Source organism: Amia ocellicauda, chromosome 1 (genome assembly GCF_036373705.1).
Source record: "Amia ocellicauda isolate fAmiCal2 chromosome 1, fAmiCal2.hap1, whole genome shotgun sequence".
Classification (NCBI taxonomy): domain Eukaryota; kingdom Metazoa; phylum Chordata; class Actinopteri; order Amiiformes; family Amiidae; genus Amia; species Amia ocellicauda.
Window position 1 is genome coordinate 38,080,231 of NC_089850.1, and position 26,379 is coordinate 38,106,609.

At 37.3% G+C, this 26,379-nt stretch overlaps 1 protein-coding gene across 1 annotated transcript; it reads right to left on the reverse strand.

Annotated features, from left to right (window-relative positions):
* Positions 1-460: 460 nt before the first annotated feature.
* On the reverse strand, positions 461-24,912 carry apoba (apolipoprotein Ba). Its single transcript, XM_066703769.1, has 30 exons — positions 24,792-24,912; positions 23,948-23,992; positions 23,140-23,252; positions 22,157-22,302; positions 21,716-21,863; positions 21,370-21,522; positions 21,022-21,146; positions 20,812-20,897; positions 20,046-20,268; positions 19,529-19,756; positions 19,013-19,130; positions 18,473-18,619; positions 17,718-17,929; positions 17,149-17,380; positions 16,826-17,002; positions 16,518-16,718; positions 15,969-16,136; positions 15,381-15,577; positions 14,842-15,024; positions 14,427-14,548; positions 14,060-14,273; positions 13,626-13,798; positions 13,184-13,359; positions 12,382-12,503; positions 11,775-12,148; positions 3,875-11,503; positions 3,447-3,561; positions 3,287-3,316; positions 2,538-2,724; positions 461-2,261 (listed from the first exon to the last, which is right to left on the reverse strand). The coding sequence occupies exons 1-30, from the start codon at positions 24,844-24,846 to the stop codon at positions 720-722; spliced, it is 13,641 nt and encodes a 4,546-aa protein (XP_066559866.1). The 5' UTR covers positions 24,847-24,912; the 3' UTR covers positions 461-719.
* Between the last annotated feature and the right edge of the window lie 1,467 nt (positions 24,913-26,379).

Below are 26,379 nucleotides of genomic sequence, written 5' to 3' on the forward strand. Positions count from 1 at the left end.
TGTAAATGTCAGTATGAAAATAATTGTAGAAAAGAAAGTCTCGGTACTGCCCTAATACTCTTCTTTAATGTGATGTAAAAATGCAAGAAAAGGAATGCCACCACTATAGAAGTATATATATATATATATATATATATATATATATATATATATATATATATATATATATATGTCTTTAATCTCTTAATTTTGTATTTTGTTTTAATCTCTGAAGGAAATAATGAATTAGAGCCCATAAAGCCCATCTCACAATTAATCCCCATAGTAAATCACCTCCTTATATCTTAAACTTTGAAGTGGAATGATCTGTTTGTGTTTATGTTTATTGCACACCGAGTTTGGGTTCAATGGTCACAAAGATGTAAAATACTTTGTGCTGTGAATATTTTCTTTATTAATGTCCTTCATTTAGAGTAAGATCACTTTGTCATCAGTATGGAAAACATACATGGAAACAGGATTTAATAAAGAATTGCTATTTATTAAGACATTCAGCACACTTAGAATAACCTAAATGATTATAATATTTAATTTACAAAAAAATAAAATAAAAACAAAAAACAGAAACAGCTTTTAAAAGAAGGTTGTCAGAATAATACCGTTAAATACATCAAGGAAGAGGATTTATGCGTTTACAATAACAAGTGTCCTTTTTGTTCTGAAGCAAGGATTTGTTTAATTGAGCAGTTTTCCCCATTTAGATGGTTGTGCTTTATACATCAAGGGAATCCAGAGGGAAGAGGGAAATCGATTTTAAACTTTCCCTCACTGACTTGAACGTATGGTTTCACCTTTTTTGAAAGCTCTTGAATAAAGGATAGGGTTTCTCTGTAAACTGACATATATGCGTCAGTTATATATTGTATAATTTTTTCCAAAGCAGATGTAACATTGTCAAGTGACATTTGGTCATAGGCCTCTAGGATTCTCCTCTTGACTAGGTCTACATGTGCGCCAGCAGATCTTTTGGCATCGACACTCCATTCACTGATTTTCTCTTGTACCCTATTTATCACATCAGATATCTGTCGTCCTCTTCCTTCTGCATCGACAACCAGGTCTTTGGCATAACTGAAAAACTCTTCTCCCTTACTTCCAACCACCATTTGAATATTTTGCATGTACACTACAAAAGCCTTTGCCAACTCAATGATCTTCTCCTCAATCTCATAGTATTTGACAGTCCATCCAACCATGTTAGTGTCCAGATACTCTTCTCTGAGGGACTTGATGTATAGACTTGCCTTCTCAAGATTTTTCATGATTAAATTCAGCATTTCCTTGGTCCACCCATGCACTACAGCTACAGTTTGTTGTATCTGTTTCAGAGCTTCGTTAATTTTCTCTGCTGTGGGTGAATTGATGGCATCAGAGTACATCCCCTGGACTCGTGTTTTCATTTCTTCTAGATTCTGGGATTTCAAGGCTGTGATTACTTCTTCAGCTTTCTGGGAGCAAGTCTGCAGAAAATCTTTAAATTCTTGAAGCATTTTCTCAAGGCTAATTTTCTGAAGGCTCTTCACAATTTCTCTTACTTTATCCTGGACTTTTCTTAAGACTATTTTAAGATCATCCAGTAGCTTCTTTCCAGATACGGTTTGGTCAGTACCAGGCACCTTAAACTCAAGCTTTTTGATGTAGTCTAATAATGCATCTGTACATTCTTCTAGGTACTGATCTACTTTTTGCATAATTTGGTCAATGTACATCATGACAGACTGGGTGGCTTTCATGTAGATTTGATGCCCTGTAAATCTTTCTTCATAACCAGGTAACTGAAACTTTGTCTCTCTAAGGAATTTGATGGCAGCATCAAGCAAGTCCTTAATTTTCTTCTGATATTGTCGAATTACGTCTTTTGTTCTGTCATAAAACTTGCTTCTTATCTGTTGTAGGTCTACACTGCCCAAACTATCGGCCACCCTTTTATACATTTTCCTGGTTTTATCGTTTAGCTGTTCAAACTCACTCTGCAGCTGGCTAATTTTTAGGGGAAAATCTCTGTAGGATGTCTCAATAGTATCTGAAATGGCATTTTTCATTTTTCGTGTAGCTCTGTTGATATCCATTCCAAAATGTTCGCGGTGGTATTTGTTAATACACTGGTACACAGCAGACATAATTCTGGGGACTCTCCGTTTCAAACCAGCCAGTATGTCATAAGAAACTTGAGCGTCCCAGTCACCTTCAATGTGGAGATTTTGGGGATTTTTCAAATTCATTTTTGCATCCAGAATATTAACATCCTTATCAGGAGAGGACTGTTAAAAAACATAAAAAAACAAAAATGGTAATTAATATAAAATTTAAGATCCATTACAATCATGTTATTTTAACAGTCACATTTGTGTCCCTGTTTTTACTTTTTAATAGTTCATCAACATTGAATTATATTTTTCAAAACAACACATTCTCTGATAGACATTTTCTTTTGGTCACATGTAAAAACTATTAAATAAACATATGGACAGTTGTAAAGAGGTCTTTATATACTTATATAATTTGTATAAGAATTATTTTGCATATATGCTTCTTACCGGGTAACGGCAGTACAGACTTGTGTGCACTCCTTCTGGGGCATCCCTTTCCAGGAGGAAACCAAGGAAGCCAGCAGACGGCGAAGACAGCGAGGCTGTGATTGAGTCCTTGACTGCCACATAACGGACACTTACGTCCACAAATGTTGGGCTGGTGATGTCAACAATCAGGGACTGGCGGGACGCTCTGCAAAGCAAGGCATACATTTTAAAATAACAAAATGATTGAAGACATACACATGCACTTTCCCTCAAGACAGTTTTTAAAGGTATAACGCCAATTTAATTTTCTCTCAATAAAAAAAAAAAAAAAACTCTTACTCTTTGAAGTCTCTGTTTTATTTGAATAGTCCATGAAACAGATTAAATCAAAACTTTGACCCACCCGCTAATAGAAACCTACATTATAGCGGTTACATTTATGATTAGAAGAAAGTACCATCTAACTAAAAATGAAGCTGCAACTGAGCACAGTTCTGTAGTTTACTATTAACGGGTGGGTCAAAGTTTTGATTTAATCCCAGCCCTTGTTCCTAAAGTTATAGTCCATAAGGGAGACCTGATACTTGTTTACCTGTTATATCACACCACAATTATATGGGTGAAATTTATAACATTCCAATTCCAATGGGCATTTAATACTTTTTGTCTGATTGTTGATTTTTTCAGCATCTCAAAACCATATTTGATCGTCTTTTATTTTGTTTTGTTTTGTTTACTAATACTGTAGAGTTGTAATTGACATTTACCCGGCATCAGGAGTACTCTGGCGTTTCATTCTGAAAAACACAACACATGAAAATCACGTTATAGTTTGCATAATCAAACATATATTATTCAAGTCAAGTAGTTATTAATTTGCATAGTAAGTATAACACTACATATAAAACACCAGTTCAGATGCATTACCTGTGACCGTGAAGAGTGTACTGATGCTGCTCGTTAAGGCTAAAGTCTTTGTGGGAAATGGTACATTTTCCATTCAGGTCGAAATCTCCATCTTGATAAGTTGTAGTTGTACTTGCTGTGAGAAAACAACAACATTCACTTCATTAATTGGCTCTGCATTTTATGATCAACGGGAATTTATTTTGTCATATTTACAAATTACAATTATAGCTGTAAAAGGTGAAAAGGTACAGCTGTTACTGATTTCATGGCACACATGTTTCCTGCATCACATTGAAAAGCAGGTTTATTCTATATTGCTTAATGCAATGTTATTTTCAATTGTTAGTATTCTAACCAGAGTACAATTTAATGCAAATAACTGAAAAAAATAAGAATACATTTCTATTATAAGTAAGTTCTGCTTAATGTTATCAATATGACTTTACCTTCTAAATCATATTCCAGGAACATCATTGTAGAGCTGCAGGAAGACTTGACTGAAGAGATGAAGGAGGGAGATTTATTCTCAAGGCTTGTGGTCCATGACACGTTGTACACTGGAGATTCCACTTTAACAGTGGCAGAAAGGGCACCAAACAGGGGAATGAAGACTCCAGCAGGTAAGTGGACTGAGAGATCTGGAATTTCAATTTTCTGTTCTGGAATTGTGATAGTTGGTAGGTCAAAGTTGGATATCTGATTTACAATGTTATCCAGATGGATTTCCTTGGTTCCAATTGTGAATGTTTTCGGAAGGGTGAATGAAGAGATGGTGATGTCAAACTCAGGCACTGAAACTACAAAGTGGGGTAGTTTGGATTTCACATTATCGAGATATTCAGCACCTACATTGAGTTTAGGGAATTTCACTTTTGGCAAATGAGGCAGAGTCAGTTCAAATGGAAGCGTGCGGATCTTCTTGGGAATTTCAAGCTCATTAAAGTTGATTTGATATGATGGCACCTGGAGAGAGGTCAGAGGAACTTTGAAAGCTGGTGTTGTGATCACAGAAGGGATGGAAATAATGTCAGGGAACTGGAAATTATCAGTTGGAATGTCAATTTCTTGAATTGTCTGTGGGAGGTCTTTCACCCATTTAGGGACTTCTAAGGTTATTTCTGGAATGTTGATTGTAAAGCCATCCTCTAAAGCCTTGACAGGCAAAGGGAAGAAATATCCATCTTTGTTCTTAGTGTAAACAATGGAGGTGGAAGACTTCAGGAACTGCAACTTCTCTTCACTGGTTGTTACATCAAACTTTAGAACATCCCATAGGCTCTTTTCGTAAACTGGTATGGTTACATCCTTCAAGAAGGAGACATGGCCTTGCACAGATCCACTCACATCAAATCGCACCTCCAACTCATCATTTGACAAAAGCAAATCATAGGCAAGGATTTTTGATGTTATTTGTTCCTTACCGCTCCAGGTAAACTTCTGTTTGTCAGAGTTGACACTGAGTGTAAGGGTTTCAAAAATACTTGCTTCCTCAGCAAAACTGCTTGGCTGAGAAATGTCAATCTGAAAATCTGCTAACAACATTGATGGAACCAGGTCTAGAGTTGCTTTGGCTACTTGTTTGCCCTTGGTGTTGAAGGATTTAGCAATGGCTTCATTGTTGCTGGTGTAATTCCACATTGCATAAATGCGGCGTGGAGATGCTTCCAGAGCCACATTCTCATTCATCTCAAAGTTCCAGACCTTGGTCTTTTTGGTATCTACCTTTGAATTGGCATCAGTTTTCATGGTTGACCGCAGGCCATTGGCATTGAGGTAGACATTTGCCTCATTATTAATGGTTCCTGTGAATTTGTGAGTCTGCATCATGGTCCCATCAATCTTTCCTTTGGTGGATGCCTCCAAGGAGAAGTATGATGTAAGTCCTTCCAAAGCAAGATTTTGCTCAACACTTCCCTTGCCCTTTGTAGGAATCTGGGGCACATCGAAATTATACTCTAATTTTATTTTTGAAGCAACATTGGGTTTTGACTTGCTGTTACCAAGGAGTTCCTGACTAAAATCCACACTAACAATTGGTAAGTTCACTTTGGCATTTGTTGACACAGAGGCTTCCATATTCTTCTTTGTGAGGCTCACAGTGCTGTCATGAGAACCCCCAACATTCACATGGTCCAGTGATAGTGCCGTGGCCAGTTTGAGACCCCTCTTTCTTGTCAGACTTGTTGTACCATCAAGCTTGAATTTAAGAACTTCAAACACAGAGGTTGAAGAAGCACCAAATCGGGCAACGATGTCAGCTTGGTTGTACAGCCCGGCATTTGCATTCAAGGTGATCACAGTTGATTTAAATGCAAAATCATAGGTTAAGTTGCCCAGAGCAGGAATATTGATGGTGTTCTGAATGTTGGGCAATTTAAATTTGGGAAGGGTCAGCTTACGAAGAGTAGATGGTACATGAAGAAGTGGCAGTTCCAAAGAGGGCAGCACAAGTGTGTATGATGGAATTGAGAAACCAACCATTGGTACTCTTAAACTAGGCGTACTGACTTCCCTTGGTATAAGAAAACTGAATGCAGGCAATTCAGCAGTGAACGGAGAGACCTCAATATTTAATACAGGAACAGTGTATCCAGGAATCCTGAATGTTCTTGGCACCTTGCTGACAGAAGTATCTATTTTAAATCTGTCATATTGCTCCTTGGCTGTGTTGTATGAGTCTGTGAGAAGTATGAAGGCTTGATCTCTTCCATATACAAAGTTCTCATTCAAAACCTTGACATTATCATTTATTGTTTTGTACACTGGCTCTAAATTGATGGAAAAGGAATGCATCTCTGGGTTTTTTTGATACTGCACCTTAAAAGACAGGTCAAATGACTGGCGAGTTGTCCCCAAGAGAGATTTAAGGCCAGTGCGTTCCCATAAAGAGAGGTCTTTTACTGAAGGAGTTTTCACTGAGGTGTAAGGCATTTGCATTGCAGGGATAGTAATGGGAACATTCAAAAAGTCAAGATTAGCTTCACCATTCATTGCTGCATAAACCCCAATGTCCTTCTCATTGTTGCCCAGTGTGAAATTGTGAATGTATTTGTACTGGTTAAATCTGGCTAGAGACTGCCAACCCACCTGCTGAACTCCATAATTCAGGGTCAGGGCATAGTTATTCAGAAGATCGATTTTTCCAGTGAGTTTCAAGGGGAAAGCTATCTTCATGTTTCCTTTGTTATTTGTATTGAAGACAACTTCAAATGGATGCACCAAAAAGTTCAGAGAATGAGTCAATGTTCCACTGATTCTGCCAGTGAGTTCTGCATCATGGTTAGCTATCAGTTCAATTTTCATGTCTGCTAAATGAGCCTTGCCCTTCACCTCCAAAACACTTGTTCGGAGAAAGGGAGTTTCTGTCTGAGCACTCATGTCTAGAGTTACATGGCTAAAGATGACAGCTTCAACTTTAGCAGATTGTTTCATTTTCAAGACCTTGCTGCTGGTTTCCCCTGCAAAGGTTAGTTTTGCCGTATTGATGTTGATATTGAACTCGAGGTCACTCTTGTGTCTGCCTTCATCCACATACTCCTGAATGGACCACTTCCCATTTCCTGTGTTTCCAATAGTCACTGAAACAGTCCCAGACTCCAGACGAGTGTTAATATTTTGTAGCAGTGCTGCCTGGCATGAAATGTCAGCTGCTGGGATATTCAAATTGTGATTGTACGTTGTGCTCATTGTAGCTGAAACTCCACTCTGTAAGGAGACACGTATGGTATTCACAAGGTCAGCAGTGTACACTTCAGTGGTGGCTTTTGCAGTGGTCCTAGCTGTTCCCAGTACTTCGGCTCCAAGGAATGACAAGGAACTTTCATGGTCAAGAGAGAATGCAATGTGGTTAACCTTGATAGTTTCAGCTAAAACCAGACTCCTCATTTTGGGGGCTGAGATCTGGGCAGTGGCATCCAAAGTATAAGCAAGGCATTCTAAGGTAGATGTTGCTTGGGAGGTAACTGAAGCAGTAAATGTAGGGGTTTCCTGGGTGGTTGTTGCATTTTGAATCTCAGCTGATGTTATCAGATTGTAGTAGGGAGATTTTATTTTAAATTCACCATAGAGCTTGCCGAAAGTAGGAACACTGACTTCATGGGGTATGCGTGGCAGCTGAAATTCTGGGATCTGAAGCATAGTGATTTGGAAATTCGTCAGATCCAGTTTTGGAATACTGAATTCAGGGATACTGATTTCAGAAAGTGTTATCTCTGGTAATGTGAAATCAGGTAGGTCAGATAGGTATGCAACTTTTAAGTCCCTGAAATAAATTTTGGGTTCTGGCAGCTGGATTTTAAAATCTCTGACTCTGTCTACTACTGAAATAATTCCTTTTCTGATTTCATTAAAGTCAATGGTTATGGATGGGATGGTGTATGTATTCAGAATCTTAACTGCTGGAGTTGTAAAGCGGGCTGGTATGGAAATGTCTTGCAGTTTTTTCAGGTTGATTTTTGTTGATGGAATAAACAGATCTGTAAAAGGAACTGTGAATTCAGGTGTTTCAAACTCTGCTTTCTTCAGTGCACGAAGACTTAGTTCAAATGATGGGATCCTGAGTGTGGCAATCCTAATCTCCGGAAAAACAAATCCTTGTTCAATAGTTACCCTTAATATGTTAGCGGTCCTAATTCTGTCATATTTTTCAGCTAGGTTGCTGATCTCTTGGTATGCTTTGTTCCATTGTTCTGTGATGTAATTGACCATATTAATGTAGAAGTCACTAGCCCTTTGAAGATAGATCTGGATTTCCCGTCTAATGTCCATTGTACTGATCCTTTGTTTCAGATCCATGAGATTGTCCTCTACTACTTTTCCAATTTCATTGAGAGCTGTTGTATCTACAAAGTCACGAATCCATGCAATAACTTCTGCAACTTTTGTGTCTTTTAATTTTTCTAAATAAGCAACAGCAGCATTTTGGATTTCCCTTACATATTCTCTTAAAGCCTCAATTTTCTGTGGTATCTCAAGTGTTTTAATCTGATCATTAACATATTTGGTCATTTCACTAATTCTTTTGTTTGCATCATCTACAAATGTATTGTAGTCAAAGGACTTCAATTCCTTTAGGAGCCAGTCAATACACTCATTCAGATGATCAATGAGTTTCTTATAGTCTACTGCTTTCAGTTGTTTGATTGTGTCATCCAGATACTTTTGAGCCTTATCAGTGTAAGTTTTAACATCAATGCGCTTCAGAGCATTTACTGCTGACTGCACAGTTTCTTTGACTTTATACTGCTTTGAAAGTTGCACTGCCTTATCCATGAGAACCTGTAGCTTCTTGTCAACTTCATACTTAACAATTAATTCTTTCAATTTTAAATAGGCAACGTTTATCTTTTCCGTTACTTCATATTCCTCTATCCAGTTGAGGAGCACGTCTTTGATGGCATCTAGTATTTTTGTTATTTCTTCAGTTGGAATGTTAACCTTTAACTTGGACAGAGACTCTTCAAGGTTTATGGCCTGGATTTGTTCCTTTAAGTCATCAGCAATCTTCTGAAGATCAAGGCTCTGAATTAGTTTTTTCAGTTCATTTAATTTCCTTTGGAGCTCTGCTTTTATTTCATATTTAGCATCTAGGTTTTGCAGCCATGCAGCACCACTTTCCTTTATCTTCTTAAGATCGTATTTCTTAATGATGTCTTCCATTGCACTAATAGTGTTCACAGCAGTTCTGGTGATCTCATACTTTTTATCAATAAACTTAATTTGATTCACAATTTGCCTTAGGATATCTTCAATAAATTCTCTCAGCTTAGCCTCATCATAAGCATTTCTGATATTATTCAGGAGGCTGTTAAGTTGGTTTTGCATTTCAATATGTGCTTTTTGATAGGACTCTTGGAGTTGCTCTAGGACTGCTTCCAGATCTTCCAGGGTAACAGTGTACTCTTCTGTGAAGGCAATCAGCTTCTTTTTAGCTTCACTGACCTTGTTTTCCAAATCCATTTTCTTTATATAGTCATTCACTTGTTGTGGCAGTTTGTCTAAACTTGCCTTGTATTTACGAATGACATCATTTATATTTAGACTCTTCAGATACTCTTGCAGAGACTCGAGAGCTGTTACAAATGCATATTTTGTTTGCTCAATTAATGCAGGAAGGCTTTCCACAAAAGGCAGGTGGATGACATGAATGTCCTTGTTTTTATCATACTTCAGGAAGCCAGAAATTGTGAAATCTTGTACCTGGCTGGAGACATCTCGTGAGGACCTAGCAGGGCTGGATAGTTTGTTGAAAAGGTCTGTGAGCAGCTGTCCTGAAAGTTCTACGCCAATCTGTTCTGCACTGTTGAAAGCAAGAATGTCGTGATTGTAGACATTTTTGTTGAACTTAGTTTTAAGCTTCCAGGTTCCTTTCTGTTCTGATGGAACCAGCAGGGCATCAACCTTGTTTTCTAGCAGTGTGCTAACGGAAGTGCCATGTGCAGTCGATGCTCTGCAATCATGTGAATATGTCAGAGCCAGGGGCTCTGCTTTCAAAAGGAATTTACTGTAAAGCTGGCCATTGTGGTTTTCATACAGGTTGAGCTTTCCATCTGCATTAATAATGGCATCAACAGAAAGACTAAATGGCATGGCAAGAGTGAGGATTTTACTGTCAGCTTTCAGGGATTTGGAGTTGATCCTGCCTTCACTGTTGAACTTAGCAGACAGTCCAGCAACCTCTAGGTCAAAGTTATGGCTCATCTGTGATCCTTCAATATTACCAGTAGTGCTGCACTTAACAATTCCCTTCAAATCTGAGTAACTGATTTCATAGTTGTGCCTGACTTCTTTCTTGGGGCCATAGGTTCCTCTAATGTTTCCCATCAGGTTCATCTTGTAGGGTTCAAGTTTAAACTGTCCTTCGTTCGTAACATCAGCATCTAGTAATCTGAGGTCATTGTTGAGGCTCAAGGAAGCAATGAAAGGCTTCATGTCAAGTTTAACATCATGTTTGTAGGAGGCCTGAGGACAAATATAATTGTCGGTTTTGGATTGGAATGAAAGGGTCCAGAGAGTGATAGTCAATTTGTGTGTGTTATCTGTCTTCATTTTTTTGTATGATCCCATCATGTTGCTTATGTATGTCAGTCCTCGTTTGTTAACCTTCAGGTTGAAGTTGTTCCTAGTGTTCACATCCATGAGATTTCCATTGTATAAAGTGTTCAGGAAAGCTTCAGACAATCCCACTTTGCCTTCAACACTGAGTTCTGCCTTATTCTGAAGAATGTCTCCATTTGACTTGAGTTTAAAAGCAGCTCCAGAAGCATCGATGCCACCATTGAAGACGTTCTCAAATTTCACTGGGGTGCACTTAAAATTTGTAGTGCTGCTTGTAAGCAAGCCTTCTCTGTTGATTGACAGGGTGCCTTTGTGAAATCCACAGCTTACCTCCATATTGATGCTGCCATCAGTGTTGATTTCAAGACCACGGTCATTCAGGGAACCGGAAACAACAGCAGATACTTTGTTTTGTAAATACTGAACTTGGGATTCTGCTCGGACTGTGGCTGCCTGGCTGGAGAGCAGAAGTTCCACTTTGTTGGTGAGTGTTTTGTATGGAGACCTTGCAGTTGTGTCTGACTTCAGGGAGAATTGGCCATTCTTATAGTTGACTTCGCCGATGTGTTTCAGAGCATGGTTAAGTGCATCAGTGCTGCTTGTAATTGATAGCTCCTCATTGCTATAGCTGCCTTTTAGTCTGTTAGTAGCTTGAAACAGCGATGAATCCAGGTTTAAGGTAGATTCTCCTTTTCCTTGCAGTTTCACTAAATCAATCTCGTACGTTGTAGTGTAAGAACAGGTGCTGTATAACTGACCCAGAGAGATTCTTCCCTCCAAACTTGAATCAGTTGTAAGTAGATCACTAGTGCCAATAAGGTGGGAAGAATAAAACATGGTGGCTTTGAGTCCCAGAACACTGGAAGCATCAAAATTGGAATTGGCTCTGGCATTTATTTTTTCTTTTCGAGTTCCAGATTCTGAGTAGCTGAAACTTGCATCAAGGAGTTGGTGGTGGAGAGATCCATTTACTATGCCCTTCCATGTGTCCTCAAACAATCCAGTGAGTAATCCAGTACCTGTGCAGAAACAAACATTAACAAAGATTATACAGTAATCTTACTATGACAATCCCCATCTAGTTCAATTTTAATAAAATATGTTAACTGGTGAAATGTATCTATTAGTAAAGACTTTGTTTTATCATTGTCATTAACCACAATGGAGGATACCTTTTTGGCCATCATTTCTTTTACTAGACATACAATTTCAAACATGATATAAGAAGTACAGTAAATATCAGTTTTATACAAGGCATAAGTAATAAGATAAAAAGAAGAGACACAATACCTTCAATTTTGTAAGAGAGGAAGTCAACTGGGCCTTCAGCTGTAACTTGATACTGTGCAGCATAATTAAACACATCCTGAGTTTGGTTTCCTCCAGAGACAGAAGCCGTCCAGTTGTAATAGTTGCTGCTGAGCCTGGTAGACAATTCAGCCACTCCAAGAAGGGGCAGACTGAGCTCATATGTTGGGGGGATGGTGAAAGAAGGGATGGTCAGCTCTTTGGTGGGAATGTTGATATTCATTTTTGGAAGATATAATGGAGGAGTATACATGACATTGGGGATGTTCAAGTCTTCTGATGATTGTCCTCCAAAAGGCAGTGGAATATTAATGATGAATTTATCCTTGTTGAATTGGTATCTGAACAAGCTATCACTGTTGGAAGAAAATAAAAGAGCCTGTAAGCTTACTTTGTAATGGATTACATTTCTGTCAACTTTCTATCATCTAAATATTCACAGTTTTAGTATCTGTTCTAATGTTTAACTTATATTCTACTCATCCATTATACTGTAGATATAAAACATATATAAATACATATAAGTATATATTTATAGTTGTTATATATACAGGGAGACATTTTGAATCACTATTTAGAAGATGCTTACGATTTCAGATAGAGCCTTTCTGGGAGAGATGGTAAGGTAAGTTCTGGAATATTCCTCTTGCTTCGGAAGGTTTCAACATAGGGGAAATCCTTGGCCACTTTATCCAACCAGATGTTGCTTGCCTATTAAAAAATGGCATTTGGAAATTCTACATCACCATTCTTTTGTAATAAAGCAACCAAAAATGTTTCAACAGAGACCCCTGCTGGTCAAAGAAGCCCATTGTGTGTTAGCCTATGTCTAAAGGCACTGCCTACAAAATAAAGAGCGAACTCCTCTTTAGAAGAAGCACAGAGTGTCTGACTGAACCACAGGCGATTGGCAGGTTTGGAGAGTAGTATTGCACCTTGTAGTAAAGTATAGAATAGTATTCTCCAGTCCTGGTCCTAAAGGGTCCCTGTCATTCACGTGTTATACATTTCAACAGCTAGTAAATTAACCTAATCCTGTTTAATGACAATATAATTTGTTCAGCTAAGCAACTGATAACTTAAAGACCCTGTAGCTCTTTGGGACCAGGAGGTATAAAGTAGTCTATAACATATATTTTATTTTATTAAAACACATGCTCTCTAAGTGAAATCTAAATTTATAAAGAAACAATTCTAGAAGTCCCAGTCAACACACACAAATGAAAATGTATTTCAAAGCATGACTTCAATGGAAGTTCTAATGAAAGAGTATTTCATTTTCTGTTTTTTGGACAAACATAAATTAAGGCCATTTTGGTGTTAGGCACCAAAGAATGTCAGCCACAGAAATTGAAATTACCGAGACCCAAAAGGATTTGTCGTTCTCTTACCTCAATGGATTTGGAGACAATGTGTCGGAGCTTCATGTCTGTCTTTGCCACCTTCTGGTCCAGGATGTCATCAATGTACCTCTGAAGGTACTTCTGATAACTCTCAGGGCTGGGGAGAAGCTTTGTAAGCTCTGAGTTCACGTCTGATTTCAGCTCAATTTCAGCCTTGTCGTCATCTGAGACAGAGATACAGTTCATTAATTGACGGTGATCATGGATAAATGCAATGTACCTGTTGCACTCTACTAACTAATGTCATATCCTTGGAAGCTCACAATCTAGTTTTAGTCATTCTAAACATGCCTACCTTCAAATGAAATGCTCTTTGTAGACTCATGTTTCTTAACAATTATAAGTTTTAATAGTTGTAGGAGTATATTATTATTATTATTATTATTATTATTATTATTATTATTATTATTATTATTATAGCAAAATGTACCATATCTGAAGATAACTCTCTGTAAGGAGGATGACTCAGGAATCTTGACGGAGGAATCGAGCTGCACAGTCAACCCGCTGCTGCTCTTTATGGTGGCGGTGGTGCTGGCATCTATCTTCAATGAAGGGACAGTCATCTGGACCTGAAGCAGGCCATCCTTCATTCCCTCCAGTCTACCAAAGATAAACATCATATTTTATTGGGTGCAAATTCTGCCTGGGTCTCTATTTTAACGTTTCAAATGGCAAGAAGACCTCATGGCATAGTTTGCCTCTGCAATATATTCTGACATTAAATAATGAATTAAATAAATAATTACCATCTAACTATAAATATTGACTACCTGCCTAGTGCTATACTATTATATTGAATTGATTGAACTAATGAGGAATTTAGTGATATCTTAACACATAAACAAAGAAATACACTGTTACCTGGCACGGCCAACCAGTGTCAGCTCAGGGATATTCTTATTGGTCACATCAAGGCTGAGGATGTAGGTTTTCTTTCCCTTGTACATGCCATCGGCAGTGGCCCCGAGCTTCACCCCGGCTTCAACATCATAATCTGGGATTTTGAAGTCACTGCTGACAGCGTTCCTGTTTCGGTTGTACTTCAGAGTAGCTGTGGCCTCAGTGCCTTCAGTGCCTTGGCAAAGGAGATTTTATTAGACATGGATAAAACATGAAAAATCTTCTAATAATTTTTCATTTACAGGGACAGTTAAGTAGTCATCTTTAAACATATGATTTGTGATGTTCCAATCATTATGGAGGGTCTGCCTTTCTTGAAGACACATACCTTCTGTATTAAGAGCAATCTTCACTGTGTCTACTTTGTGACGTCCCTCTTTTACTAATTCATAGCCAATCGTTGCAGAGTATTCTGTGACCTCTCCTGTAGGCTGGATCTCCAGGGCAAACCTAGATAAATGAAAAATGTAATTGAAAAACTGTTGGAGCTGTTTTTGCAGCATACTAAGGCACATATTATGATTTCAGGTGAAGTATGTTTATTAATATTACAACATTTTATTGATCTGTTTTCTTTGTTTTAATATATACATTAAATAAATATGAAAATGGCAAATCACAAATCTATCAAGCAGTATAAAAAGTGATATTGACCTTTGCAAATGTATCCATGTTTCACCCACATTTCCACACACAAAACAAGAATATTTTCCACCTGGAATCTCTTTAAATGTATCACTAACCTTGTTTCTCCAGTCAGTGGGTAGTAAGGGGCAGCATCTGTGGAGCTTGCGTTAGAATAACGCACAATTGAGCAGAATTGCAGACCAGTAATTAATGGCTTGCAGGTTACAGAGTCAGTTCTGCTTTCCACCATTGGGGGCACTATTTCAGTTTGAGTGGAGGACACAGACAGCAACTTGTTGCTATAATTAAAAACAAGAAGTAAGAAAAAAAATGATATTACATTTTTAATAAATTACTAATAACAATATAATGATTAGTTGCACAACAAATTCAAGTAAAGAGATATGTAACACTTAAAACAAATAGTCAATTAAAGTGATACAAAAAGTAAAGTAACATTGTCTGCTTATTAATATCTCATATGGGATGCTGACAGACCTCCATGGTTCACTGAAATATAGAGTGGTGGCTGGGAGGGTGGCATTAAGAAAGAGCACATCAGGCAAGAAGACACATTGAGAGACTTTGATGCAGGCAAATAAATGTCACTTACTTTAACAAAAAAGATAATAGAACAATTATAATCTCAGAATACCTGACACTGAAGAGCTGAGTGGGCCCCTGAGGTGCTGGGATGGACAGTTTGACCTGGTTGTTTTTCATGGTCAATGTGGCTTTAAGCCCACTTTCATGGTACACAGTGGTATGCATCTCAATTCCAGCTGTGGTGAACTCTGGGATATGGACGCCCATATGGGTCACAAACTCAATTCCCATTGAAGGCCTGAAAACCTTTTGGGTGACAAAGAGTTAATGTGAGTAGCATGCAGTTTATAAGAAATGCTCCATTATACACAGCTGATTTGGATTTGTCCAAGTAGTCAGAGATGTTGCTTGCACTCAAACCCCTAATAATGTTCCCAAGAGCCATTCCCTGTTGACGTCAAGCCGGCCCCTTCTCTTTGTTGCATTTTTATTGCACATGAGTGTGGGATCCTGCTGAAGACCTTTATGAGTCTCATATTGCATTGGTTGTGTTTAAGGCTAGGGAATACTTCTGTGCTTTTGCAATAGCTGATTGGCCACAAGATGTTTTGGGAAAAAAATCCAATACATTTAAAATGAAAGGAAAACAGTGTTTATATAGAGGTAGAGCTAAAAGTCAAATGAAATTTAAAATTACCAAGTCAGATGACCTTTCCAGACCCCCTGTAGCTCCTGGAGCAAATATTCCAGATAAGGAAAACTTCAGTGGAAAGCCAGTGGATGTAGGGAGGGAGAATTCATTGTCCATGAAGATGTAATGGGCAAATATCTCATTGTCTGTGCTGGATAGCAAGGACTTTGCAATCTAAAAGCATGAAACAAAGCAAGTTAATCAGGATAATTGAAAATAACTGGATAATGTTAAACAGTTTTTTTTGGTCATGATATTTCTGTGGTTATAAACAGTTTAAAATTACACAATGTACATTGTCAACAAATGATTGACTGAATTCAGAAATACTTTTTGTAATTCACATGTAAGGTACGGTTACAGATCATGAATTGGAAATACTACTACTACTATTAATATGAATAAGACTAATAATACTAATTATATTCATGTTTCTTACAATATGCTTTATGATGAGAAAACCTTTATGAAAAAAAGGTAGGTGTATTGATGTTCATACTTCTGTCAGTATTTGTGTTGACTGTCAATTATATATCTGAAGTGAACACACATTACCTTGCCTGGGATTGCTGCCAGAGATGAAGACAGAGCCATAGCCATCTCTCCTATATATTTCACATCACTGGTCTTCAAGTAACCAAGTTCCATTCCTAAAATTCTCAGATAGGCCACTGCCTCGGGGGATGTCTGGGACTTCAAATCCTTCACCAGTTTGTTAAAATTGCGGCTCAGTTCCTTCATGATGTCCTCTGGAAGCTGTAAGGTGTTGACAATATAAACAGTTGTGGCACATTGGACATGGGTAAAAACTAAGATGCATGCATTAGGCAACAACACAAAAAAGTAGATATTGGGTTTAATACCTCTCTCTTTGCTCTTTCATTCTTGAGGGGTGTAAACTGTTTGAGAATGTCATTGATCTTGTCTGGCATCTTGTTTTCTGCCCAGTACATCACCTTCATCGCACTGTCTGGGAAAAATCCTTTCTCTCCAAAAAGAGAATCTATGGATGGTTCAAATCCTTTTCCATCAAGGCCGACCTTTCAGGGAAAGATAATTGAAATGATCATTTTTCTACTTTAAACAAATCACTGGCAGTATCCCAAGAGTGATCCTAAGTGCATCCTGCTTAAAGTTACTTTAAACCAAAATTTAAAACACAAATACACAGGATTACAGTTGGTACCTCAAACATATCGATGTTGTATCCAAAGGCTTTGAGTGTCGTCTCCAACATGACTTCTCTTGGCATGTATCCACTGGGATCAAAAATCATGTTTCCTTTCATAGTGGTAGACAGAGGGTCCCCTTGTGATGGCATAGATGAAGACATCTGGTAGTTGCGAGAGAACGTCTTGAAGTCCTGTGCAGCTGGTACCTCATTACCTTTAAGAGCTTCAAGTATCATGTCCTTAAGTCTGTGATGAAGAGGAAGGTTTGTTTACGAAACCATCAGAAGATTTAGGCAGAACAATTCTAGTATGTCACTTATTTACTATTTTACAGAGCAAAAACAGAACCAGCACAGTGACAGATATGACATTTTCACAAGGGCAATGTTCTTTGTTCGATCATTAGGTTAGACTGTCATTATGTGCATACAAAGAAGGAGGGTGCACTAAAGTAAATTTAAAAACACAGTGTTGGTTTCTTATACGCTATATGTAAACTATGATATATCCTTCCCGGTATTAAGTGGATTTATTCCCTCTATTTGCATGCACAGAGGAGAAATTAAATCAGAAGTGAACTTACTGTTGGACAGAGGCATCCTTGGAATCCAAAATGTTGGCGATGTGGGAGGCCACAAAGCTCTTGACCTGTTCGTTCTTCTCCTTCACAAGAGCTCGGCTCACCTTGCCGAGTTCAAAGAGTGTGGGGTTCTTCATGAGCATCAAGTAAGCAGCCACACGCTTCTGAACAGGGGCACTGCCATCCTGGAAGGTCTGAAGAAGAATGCTGCGGACCTGAAAAAAAGGCACACAACAGAATGAATGTCATGGATTGAGAACCAAGGTGAACATTCACTTTAATCCCCACAACAAGCTCACAACTGGTCAGCTGTGATACCTGAGGTGTTTTTGTCATTTATGGCTTTCAGATGTATATTCAGATGTGACTACTCTTCTGCTGATTTGCAAAGGTTAAATGAGTTTCAAGATAGCACAATCATAATGTTGTTGTGACCATTTCAACTAAATCTTACAGTAAACCCTATGAAGATGTGAAACAGGTAATTGAAATGGAATAACCGGCAGTGTTTATAAGTACTGTACGTATTATTTCTCTGACAAATAACCATTTGAATTGATTATTTAATTACGTTCACAGTAAAATGAGCATAAGCTACTGCGCATCATACAAAAATAAAGGGAAACTACTGTATATGAGAAATTACTGTGGCATAAAAGGGATGTTATTACATGTTTTTTTCTAATAAAAAAAGCTGGAAAGTCATGCATGTATCTGTCCACGATTTATTGCAAATGAGGAACAGAGATTTGATTTACCTCATCTGTGATGGTCATCTGTCTGAAAGCCTGAATAGCAGCCTGTTGTACAGCCAGAGAGGTCGCCTGCTGCCTGACACACTTGAGCATTGTGGATTTCAGTTTGGGGCTTGCTGCTTCCATTGCACCTCCCATGTTGCCAATGGCCTGGAAACAGCAAGGTTTTAAGTTAAATTCAACTCCAGGTCCAAATGTTTTTAAAACAGTTCCTTCCTTGTCTAACCCTTGCAATGCTGCATATTCTCTAGGAGTTTCAGAATACTGTTGAACTGTCTTTTCATTTTCCTTTTTCAAAACCTTCACTCACACTGAAAAGCTGAGAAGATGGTGAAATTTCACAGCCGTCTAAATAAATACATTTATAACAGGATTGTCTTTGAACACTTGAACATTTTGATTGATATATATCTCCATTGCTGTAGTGAGCAATCATTGTTTATGCTTTTAGTTTGGACTGATCTGTCTTTCTCATTTTTAAAAATAAAAATATTACACAAAATGATGCCCCAACAGGAGAAGGTAGAGCAACACTATACATACCCTCAGAGTCAGGTAAGCACTGTCCTGATCTCCAGAGCAATCACTGCCAAGCATGAAGGCCATGAAGTCGGCCACATCAGTGATTTCAGGTGTCACTTTTCCTTCATTTTGATAAAACCTACCAATCAGAAAAGCATACGATTATGTAAATGTACCTATGTATTTATATATTAATTGTGCACCTCTCTGTTTGAGTATATAATGACAATGATCTAAAAAAAAGTAAGTGCTGCGCCAAAATTATTATTTTAGTGTCTCTGGCTAGGATTTACTGACATCTGGTGGTACATACATCTAATTGACAAGGTAATGTAAAGTGAGTTTAGGCATTGAGGAGCACATATAAAACAATAAAACAAAAAACAAACAAACTGGGATGCTAATGAAAGTGTATTTGCAACATTGCCATTCTAAACCTGCTAAGTTTACAGTAACACAAAAAAGAAACAACAATAATAATTGTAGTGACTTAACTTTGTGGAATTTATATAAAAAACTAAACAAAAGACCACTTACTTCTTGACGCTGTTGCTGAGAGCATAGAAAGTGCCTCTGGTCTGCTTGTTCTGAGCCATGCTGAGCAGGTCCCTGACACGCCTGTTGCAGGGAGAAGGCAGGAGTCCCAGGGCATAAACTACTAGGTCAGTCTGGAATGCTGGAGACTTAGATGTCCTCAGGACTTGAAGGATGGCGCTGGTACACTCCGGAGTCCCACACTGGACCAGGGCTTGGGATGTGATGATGCTGGGAATATCAATGACGGACAGCAGACATAAGAACTCCTGCGACTTCTCTCGTCACTCTCCTCTACTTTGTGATCTACTCGGCTGTCGTTTTGATACCAGTCTTGTAAGATAATTATACTTATGCTCCAGCTGTGGTTAAAATCAGAAATCAGTATCCTTTTGAAGTTAGTTTTTTCTCCTTCCATTACTATTGAAAACCAATACTATCATCAGAGATCTCAGTTCTTGCTGTCAGAGACTATTTGAACAGGTGTTTGCTTTGTACGTTTTCAGCTTTCATGGCTTACCTTGACAGTGTGTTCATTTCTTCTATCATTAGTCCCAGAGTCTCGTTCCTCAAGGCCCTGAGTTCGGTGACAAGCTTCTGGAACAGGCCGGCTCTCTGCTGTCCCTGCTGTGTTTTGGGAAGGTTGACCAGATCTCGGAGAGCAGTGAGGACCGCTTCTTTAGTCTGCACAGGGGACTTGTCCTGGGCGTGTTCCATGAAGAGGGATTTCAAAGTGGATTCATCTGCAAGCAAAGAAATGTGCGTAGGTCAATTGTGCTCTCTGTGCTGTTCTTTCCGGCAATTGATAAGTAAGAATAAAATGTATATTCTCCCTTGCTTGAAGGAAGCGATAGGGGGCTGGTGTATGAGTGCATTATTATTAAAGTACTCTAACATCATCTGAGCTGAGTATAGTCTGGTCAATTTAAATAGACCCTTAATGACTAGAATATAAATTGGGCAATTTGATTGTCTATAGAATAAAATTTTGTGACAGGGGATTTACAGTGAATTTTGACAGATATTCCTTCTCAATTTTGCAAGTGTATCAAGCCAAACAACACGCGCTTGAACAATTGTTATCTAAAGCACAATGGCTAATTTTGCCAAGGTCTTTACTGAATGTCAAAAGGTTTGAATAATCTGTGCTGTTTGATTTATGAGAATAACTATTTTTCCATCTCTTTTCCAGTAAAAGATGTAGAAAACCTGGTCCTTTTTTTCTAAATTTCTTTATCAAGGCTGTCACCAACTGAAATAAATAAGGGATACTATTCCATTCTTACCATGATCGAAATAACGGTTGTTGATCTTGCTTGATTCTTGCAGTGTCAGGGTCTGTTTTACCAGGGATGAAATGCCATATTCTGCACTATTTTTTGAGAGGAAAAAAGGGAAAATGGTGACAATTTAGCTCAGAACAGCCAGCATTTGAATTAAATCATAGCATGGTATCATCCTCAAAATTGTGTGGAGATGGTTGTCAGTTTATTTACTTGTGTGAGAAAGGCAGGAATATGTGCTTCTCAATGCATGTAGCTTCAGTCACATGTCTTCTTTTGGGATCAAACTGGTAATTGCAGGACTGACTGCTGCTGATCAATGTTGAGAGTGGCATGTTCTACAGAGAGACAAAAGCAAGTACATAAATATTATTCACAGAGAATATAACCAAGTATTTATATCTGAAATGGTTCTGGAAATAATTAAGAATAATGAATGTATATTTATGAGTAACAGATGTTTTGTGTCATCTGGAAAAAGGGAAGGAATCACTATGGCCATATCAATTAGAAAGGGTGCATTATATGAAAGCAGATCTGTTCTGATCTCAGCAGCCTCACCATTCCGGAGATCAGAGCCAGTGGGCTGGTGTAGTCCCTCTGGGGGTCAAAATGATCGCAGTCCTGGAGGTCTCTGGTGACAGTGACGTCCGTGGCAGGTTCTCCTTTGGAATTGACAGTTACCTCACTTTGGCACACACCATGCAAAGTATGCTGGAAGGAAAAGCACGCACACACAAAGAACAAATTAATGAAAGATATCAAGTTTATAGAACCATCAACCAGTAATACTGTCAGATGAGGCATTTAGGCAAGTGATGTGATACCAGCAGAACCCTTGAATAAGCTGGTTCTACAGTTGAGAACCATCCACTCAGTCTATATATAAGTCAAAGCTTATGCTCACCATGTATCGGTTGCTCTGCTCTTCCTCTGCTGGGGCCATGAGAGCTGAAATGATTCCTCTCTTGATGTTTAAAATGTTGGTGGGCTCATCCATCTCCGGAAACAAGGACACAGATGACTCACCCTCAATGGTGAATTTCAGCATGTTCCTACACAGGGAGGAATGAAACGTGTCCAAAAAATGCAAACTTAACATGAATTCCATCAGAGAAGAGCTATCCATCATAATATTATTAGTTGGTACTAAGATTTTGATGGATACACATGTTGTTGTTGATTATATTATCAGCACACATTATGATTCTTTCATTTTTCTTTATTCTTTCTCCACATTTCCCATTGCCATTCACCATTTCCAGAGTGGTGGTGTTTTATCATTGGTGATGATAAACAACACAGTAGTATATTGCCATGCCAGGCTTCACCTCTGTCTGGTTCTTACCTCTCCATGGCAGCCTTGAATGCCACAGCGCTCGGAGCCTGACTGTACACCAGCTGTCCCTGCGGGTTGATGAGTTTCACCTCGCTCAGGGTGCATTCTGTGGTGCGCAGAGTGAAGCTGCACGTCTGAGGGACTTCAACCTCAACCTAAAGTGAAAGATGTGTATTATTATTATTATTATTATTATTATTATTATTATTATTATTATTATTATTATTATTATTAAGCTATTTATCAGACATCTTTATCCAAGGTGACTTAAATGGTTTAACAAACATTAACATATAATGTCCTATATACATTCCATATAATAGGTATATATTCCATAATAGGGTATCACTATCAAAATGTATCTACACAAAACTGTAATTACAATTAAGGTTAAAGAGTCGATTTGAAATAGTCTACAGCTGTAGACTACATAGCTGCATCATAAGGGGGCAATAAGACATGGATTACATACACCATTCATAGGTCTTTCATTAACATGTTTTATAATGCTGTTATGAAGTATTTTTGTATCAACTGCTATATTTATCTTGAATTGTTTTATGCCAAATCTACTGACCAGGATATTATTGTCATAGAAAATAAGCAATCTCATTATAGAAAGGTTTTCATTGACTGATTAATAAGTACACATCAGACTATTTGGGAATAGGTATATTAGTTCCTTGTACTACAGATTGTCATTACAAATGTTACACATTTTCAATCAATCACTTTCCAAACTTAAACAAAGAAAAACATATATAAAAATCTGAATTATGAGTAGGAATATCATTCAATTTCCCAGGGCCAAAGCACAGTGGACACTTTGGATCCTAAAGGAGGTTTACGCTGTATAGATAGGCATACAATAGAACATTCACTAAGTGAATTAAAGTAAATATTGTTTAACAATAACCAAATTGTTGTTTCTTTACTTTTAAAGATAGCCCTAAGCAATGGAAAATAATAAGAAATCCTGGCTATATACATACCTTACATGTAACCTTGGGGCCATTCCTGAGATTTGCTGTTCCAGTCACGCCATTTTGGCTCTCTGCTTCGTAGCGGTACACATACTTCTTAAAGTTCTTAAATCGTCCGGCAACTTTAAACAGACATGCATAATTTTAGTGAGCCTCAGTCTGACAAACAGATCGTGGTAGAGCAATAATATGTGACAACATATTTGTTAGAAGTCTAAAAAACCATTGCAAATGCAGTACTTAGAATGTACTTTGAAAGGTGTGACCTAGCAAGCGATAAAAAAATGTATCAGTGATAAAGGGAATAAAACAGCAGACTTATTTAATAACATTCCGTCTTTTTTTTAGTAATATAGTAGTCTTTGCAAACAGTTTCATTTGAGGTAATGTTCTTCTTTTTCTTTTCTTTTTATCTGCTATCTAAGTCATGTACATTCAAAGTTCATATGGGGGCGCCCTTTTCAAATATTTTCTGCAACCAAGGTTTCTGATAAACCTGTTGTAAACACTTCCAAATCATCATCTGTACTTCAGAACTTTGAACTCTTGCTAATGGACACACCGTTCTGCCAATTTCTTGAGTAAACAGAATCCTATTACTGAATCATAAATAGGAATATCCCAAAGTTCAAATGCACTTCTTGTTGGTAAAAATGTAGACATTAGACAACTGTGTTTTGTTCACTTAATTTGTTTTTGCTATTAGGTTTTGTATTTTGCTTTGTTTTGGTGTAGTGCTCTTAATGTTGTTTTTTTCATCCCAGCTAAACTTTCAATTGCTTAAATTCACTATTAAGTGCATAGTTACAAGACTTACGCAAGCAGGTTGGTGTTTGATCATTAGCACTGTCGTTGCCTTGTTCTGTAAAATAAATTAATCATATTTATATATTTTTTATATTTTAAGATCAAATGTAAAATTTAATGCTACTACTTTTTCTTCCTCAAATAGCATCATCACAATGTTAGTGTTATAAACTATTCATATTTAGCATATGAATTGCACAACTATGTATATAATGGTAAGATACAGAAATTCCACTTGTGTACACTTAAATTCATCACCATCATTCTAGTTCTCAAAAACAACATATATCAAAACTTAAACTTTTCACAAGATTGGTTGTTAGATATAAATTAAAATGAAATAATAAATTAATAAATTAAAAATACTTAATATCCTCTCTTTATGTACATTTAAAATATAAACTCTTAATTTACATTTATGATAATACATTTGTAGGAACAATCATTGAATGCTAACATTACATAACTAACACATTACCATGATGACAATTCACACTCTAAATACATAAAAATTATCCTAACATACTGTCTATGAATGTGTTCAGTTAAATTCCAAGTGATTGTTGACTTAAATACAGCAAACTGTTAATTTTATACATTTCCATTAAATAAACGTTTTGTTGTTGTGGTTGTAAAATTCACCTTGAAAACAGTCTCACACATGAGAAAAAGCCAAAAATCATGATGAGGATTATAAAAACGTACATAAAATACAGACATAATGTACACTTCAGATCGCGCAATTCCACCCAAAAAGCAAATTACAATGTTTTATGTCTCTAAAATTGATAAGCCAGCAAGAAAAGCAGGTAACTATTTCTTCATTGCAGGTAAAGGAATATACTGGTACTTACGTGCAAAGGCATAGGTGCTCAAGAGCAGCAGGAGACAGAGCTTTGTGTCACCCATGATGGGTAAAGAAAGCCCTTACTCACTTTAGTGCAGCTCTATCACCAGCGGGACTGATCCCCTCCTACAGACCAAGTCTTTTATAGTCCTGGCAGTTAAGGGAGTTTCTGTGGAAGATCATTTCAAGTTGCAAAAGATTAGTGATGCTCCAAAGGTCAAAAAAAGAGTCAGGACAAAGGCAACCAGCTACATAAACACAATCTAAATTTGTCAATCAGCACTGGACTTGGTGGGATTCAAAGCTGGATGAAACTGATATTTATTCTTGGTTTTGTGGTTAGTTAGTATTTTATTTATTTATTTGTATATTTGAGGGTAGGTCACTGTGGATCTTAACAATGTAATTTGTTTGCAAAGATGATAATATATAAAAGACCATATTGAGCAATACAATTATTTTAAATGTACAGTTCTAGGCAAATGTATTTTAATCACAATTTATAAAACGTTACCTGCTTTATTTATATTTTCTTCTGTTAAGGAATTGTTTTTCACAAAAGGAGTTCTTAAACTAATTGTTTTTCTAAAACAAGGGATCAAAGCAATTAATCATGGCTTATTATGTTGAATCTTGTTAATAATATGTTATAATATATATAAATAAAATTTGAAACTACATTATCAATCATAGATTTATTCATTAGCACCACTGAAAAGTGCTGATTAAATCTCAAATGTTCACAAATTGCTTTCCTTGAGAAACTTATGCAAATCCAACACTGAAATGAAAAACAAAACTACCATTACAATTAACAATACAAGTTGAAAATGAAACATTAATTTGGCTTAAAACATTTGTAGATGTTATATTACATGCACAAGAGGGAAAGCCTTAAGATAAAGAATAATGTTTGACTTGTATTTCATGAAAATATAAATAGTATGTTCAAGTATCAAGTATGGGTATTTGAAAAGAAATTGTCCAAAACTGCCAACAATACCATAACAGTAAGAACATAAGAAAGGTTATAAACAAATAACTTTGTAATCCAAGAATCACATCCAGTCTATTCTTGATCCCAAGGTTTCGGCTTCAACAGCATGGCTGGGGAGTTTGTTCCACACTGTCACAACTCTTTGTGTAAAGAAGTGTCTCCTGTCTTCAGTTCTGAGGGGCTTTAAACTCAGTTTCCATTTGTGTCCCACAGTATTTGTGTCTTTGTTGATCTGTAAGAGATCTGAATGGATATGGTCGATACAATAATTTTGAATACCTGGATCAAGTACCCCCATAGTCCTCTTTGTTTCAGGCTGAAGTAATGTAATGTAGAATAAATCAAGAATATTTGTTGGAGAAACAATGATGTCACACAGCAGACTATTTTTCCTGAGAGAGCCACAGAAGGCTGCTGTGGTAACTTACGTAGACTAAAACATCCAAAAAGTGACAAGCCCTTTCATATTTACTTTCGACAGTGCTTAAAAAAAAATCCTTATGCCCTTAATTCCTGAGGCTATTCAATGTTTAATTGCATCTACCAAATGCAACTCAAGTAGTGAATGGATGAAGAAACAGTGGAAATTAAGAGCCAC

What these genes read in the sequence shown, in the direction of transcription:
- apoba (XM_066703769.1), bottom strand. Translation starts at nt 24,846, where the DNA reads ATGGGTGACACAAAGCTCTGTCTCCTGCTGCTCTTGAGCACCTATGCC. An exon ending in GATTGCTCTTAATACAGAAG is followed by an intron (nt 14,274 to 14,426) that starts GTATGTGTCTTC and finishes TCCTTTGCCAAG; the next exon opens with GCACTGAAGGCACTGAGGCC. An exon ending in TTGTCTCCAAATCCATTGAG is followed by an intron (nt 12,504 to 13,183) that starts GTAAGAGAACGA and finishes ATTTTTTAATAG; the next exon opens with GCAAGCAACATCTGGTTGGA.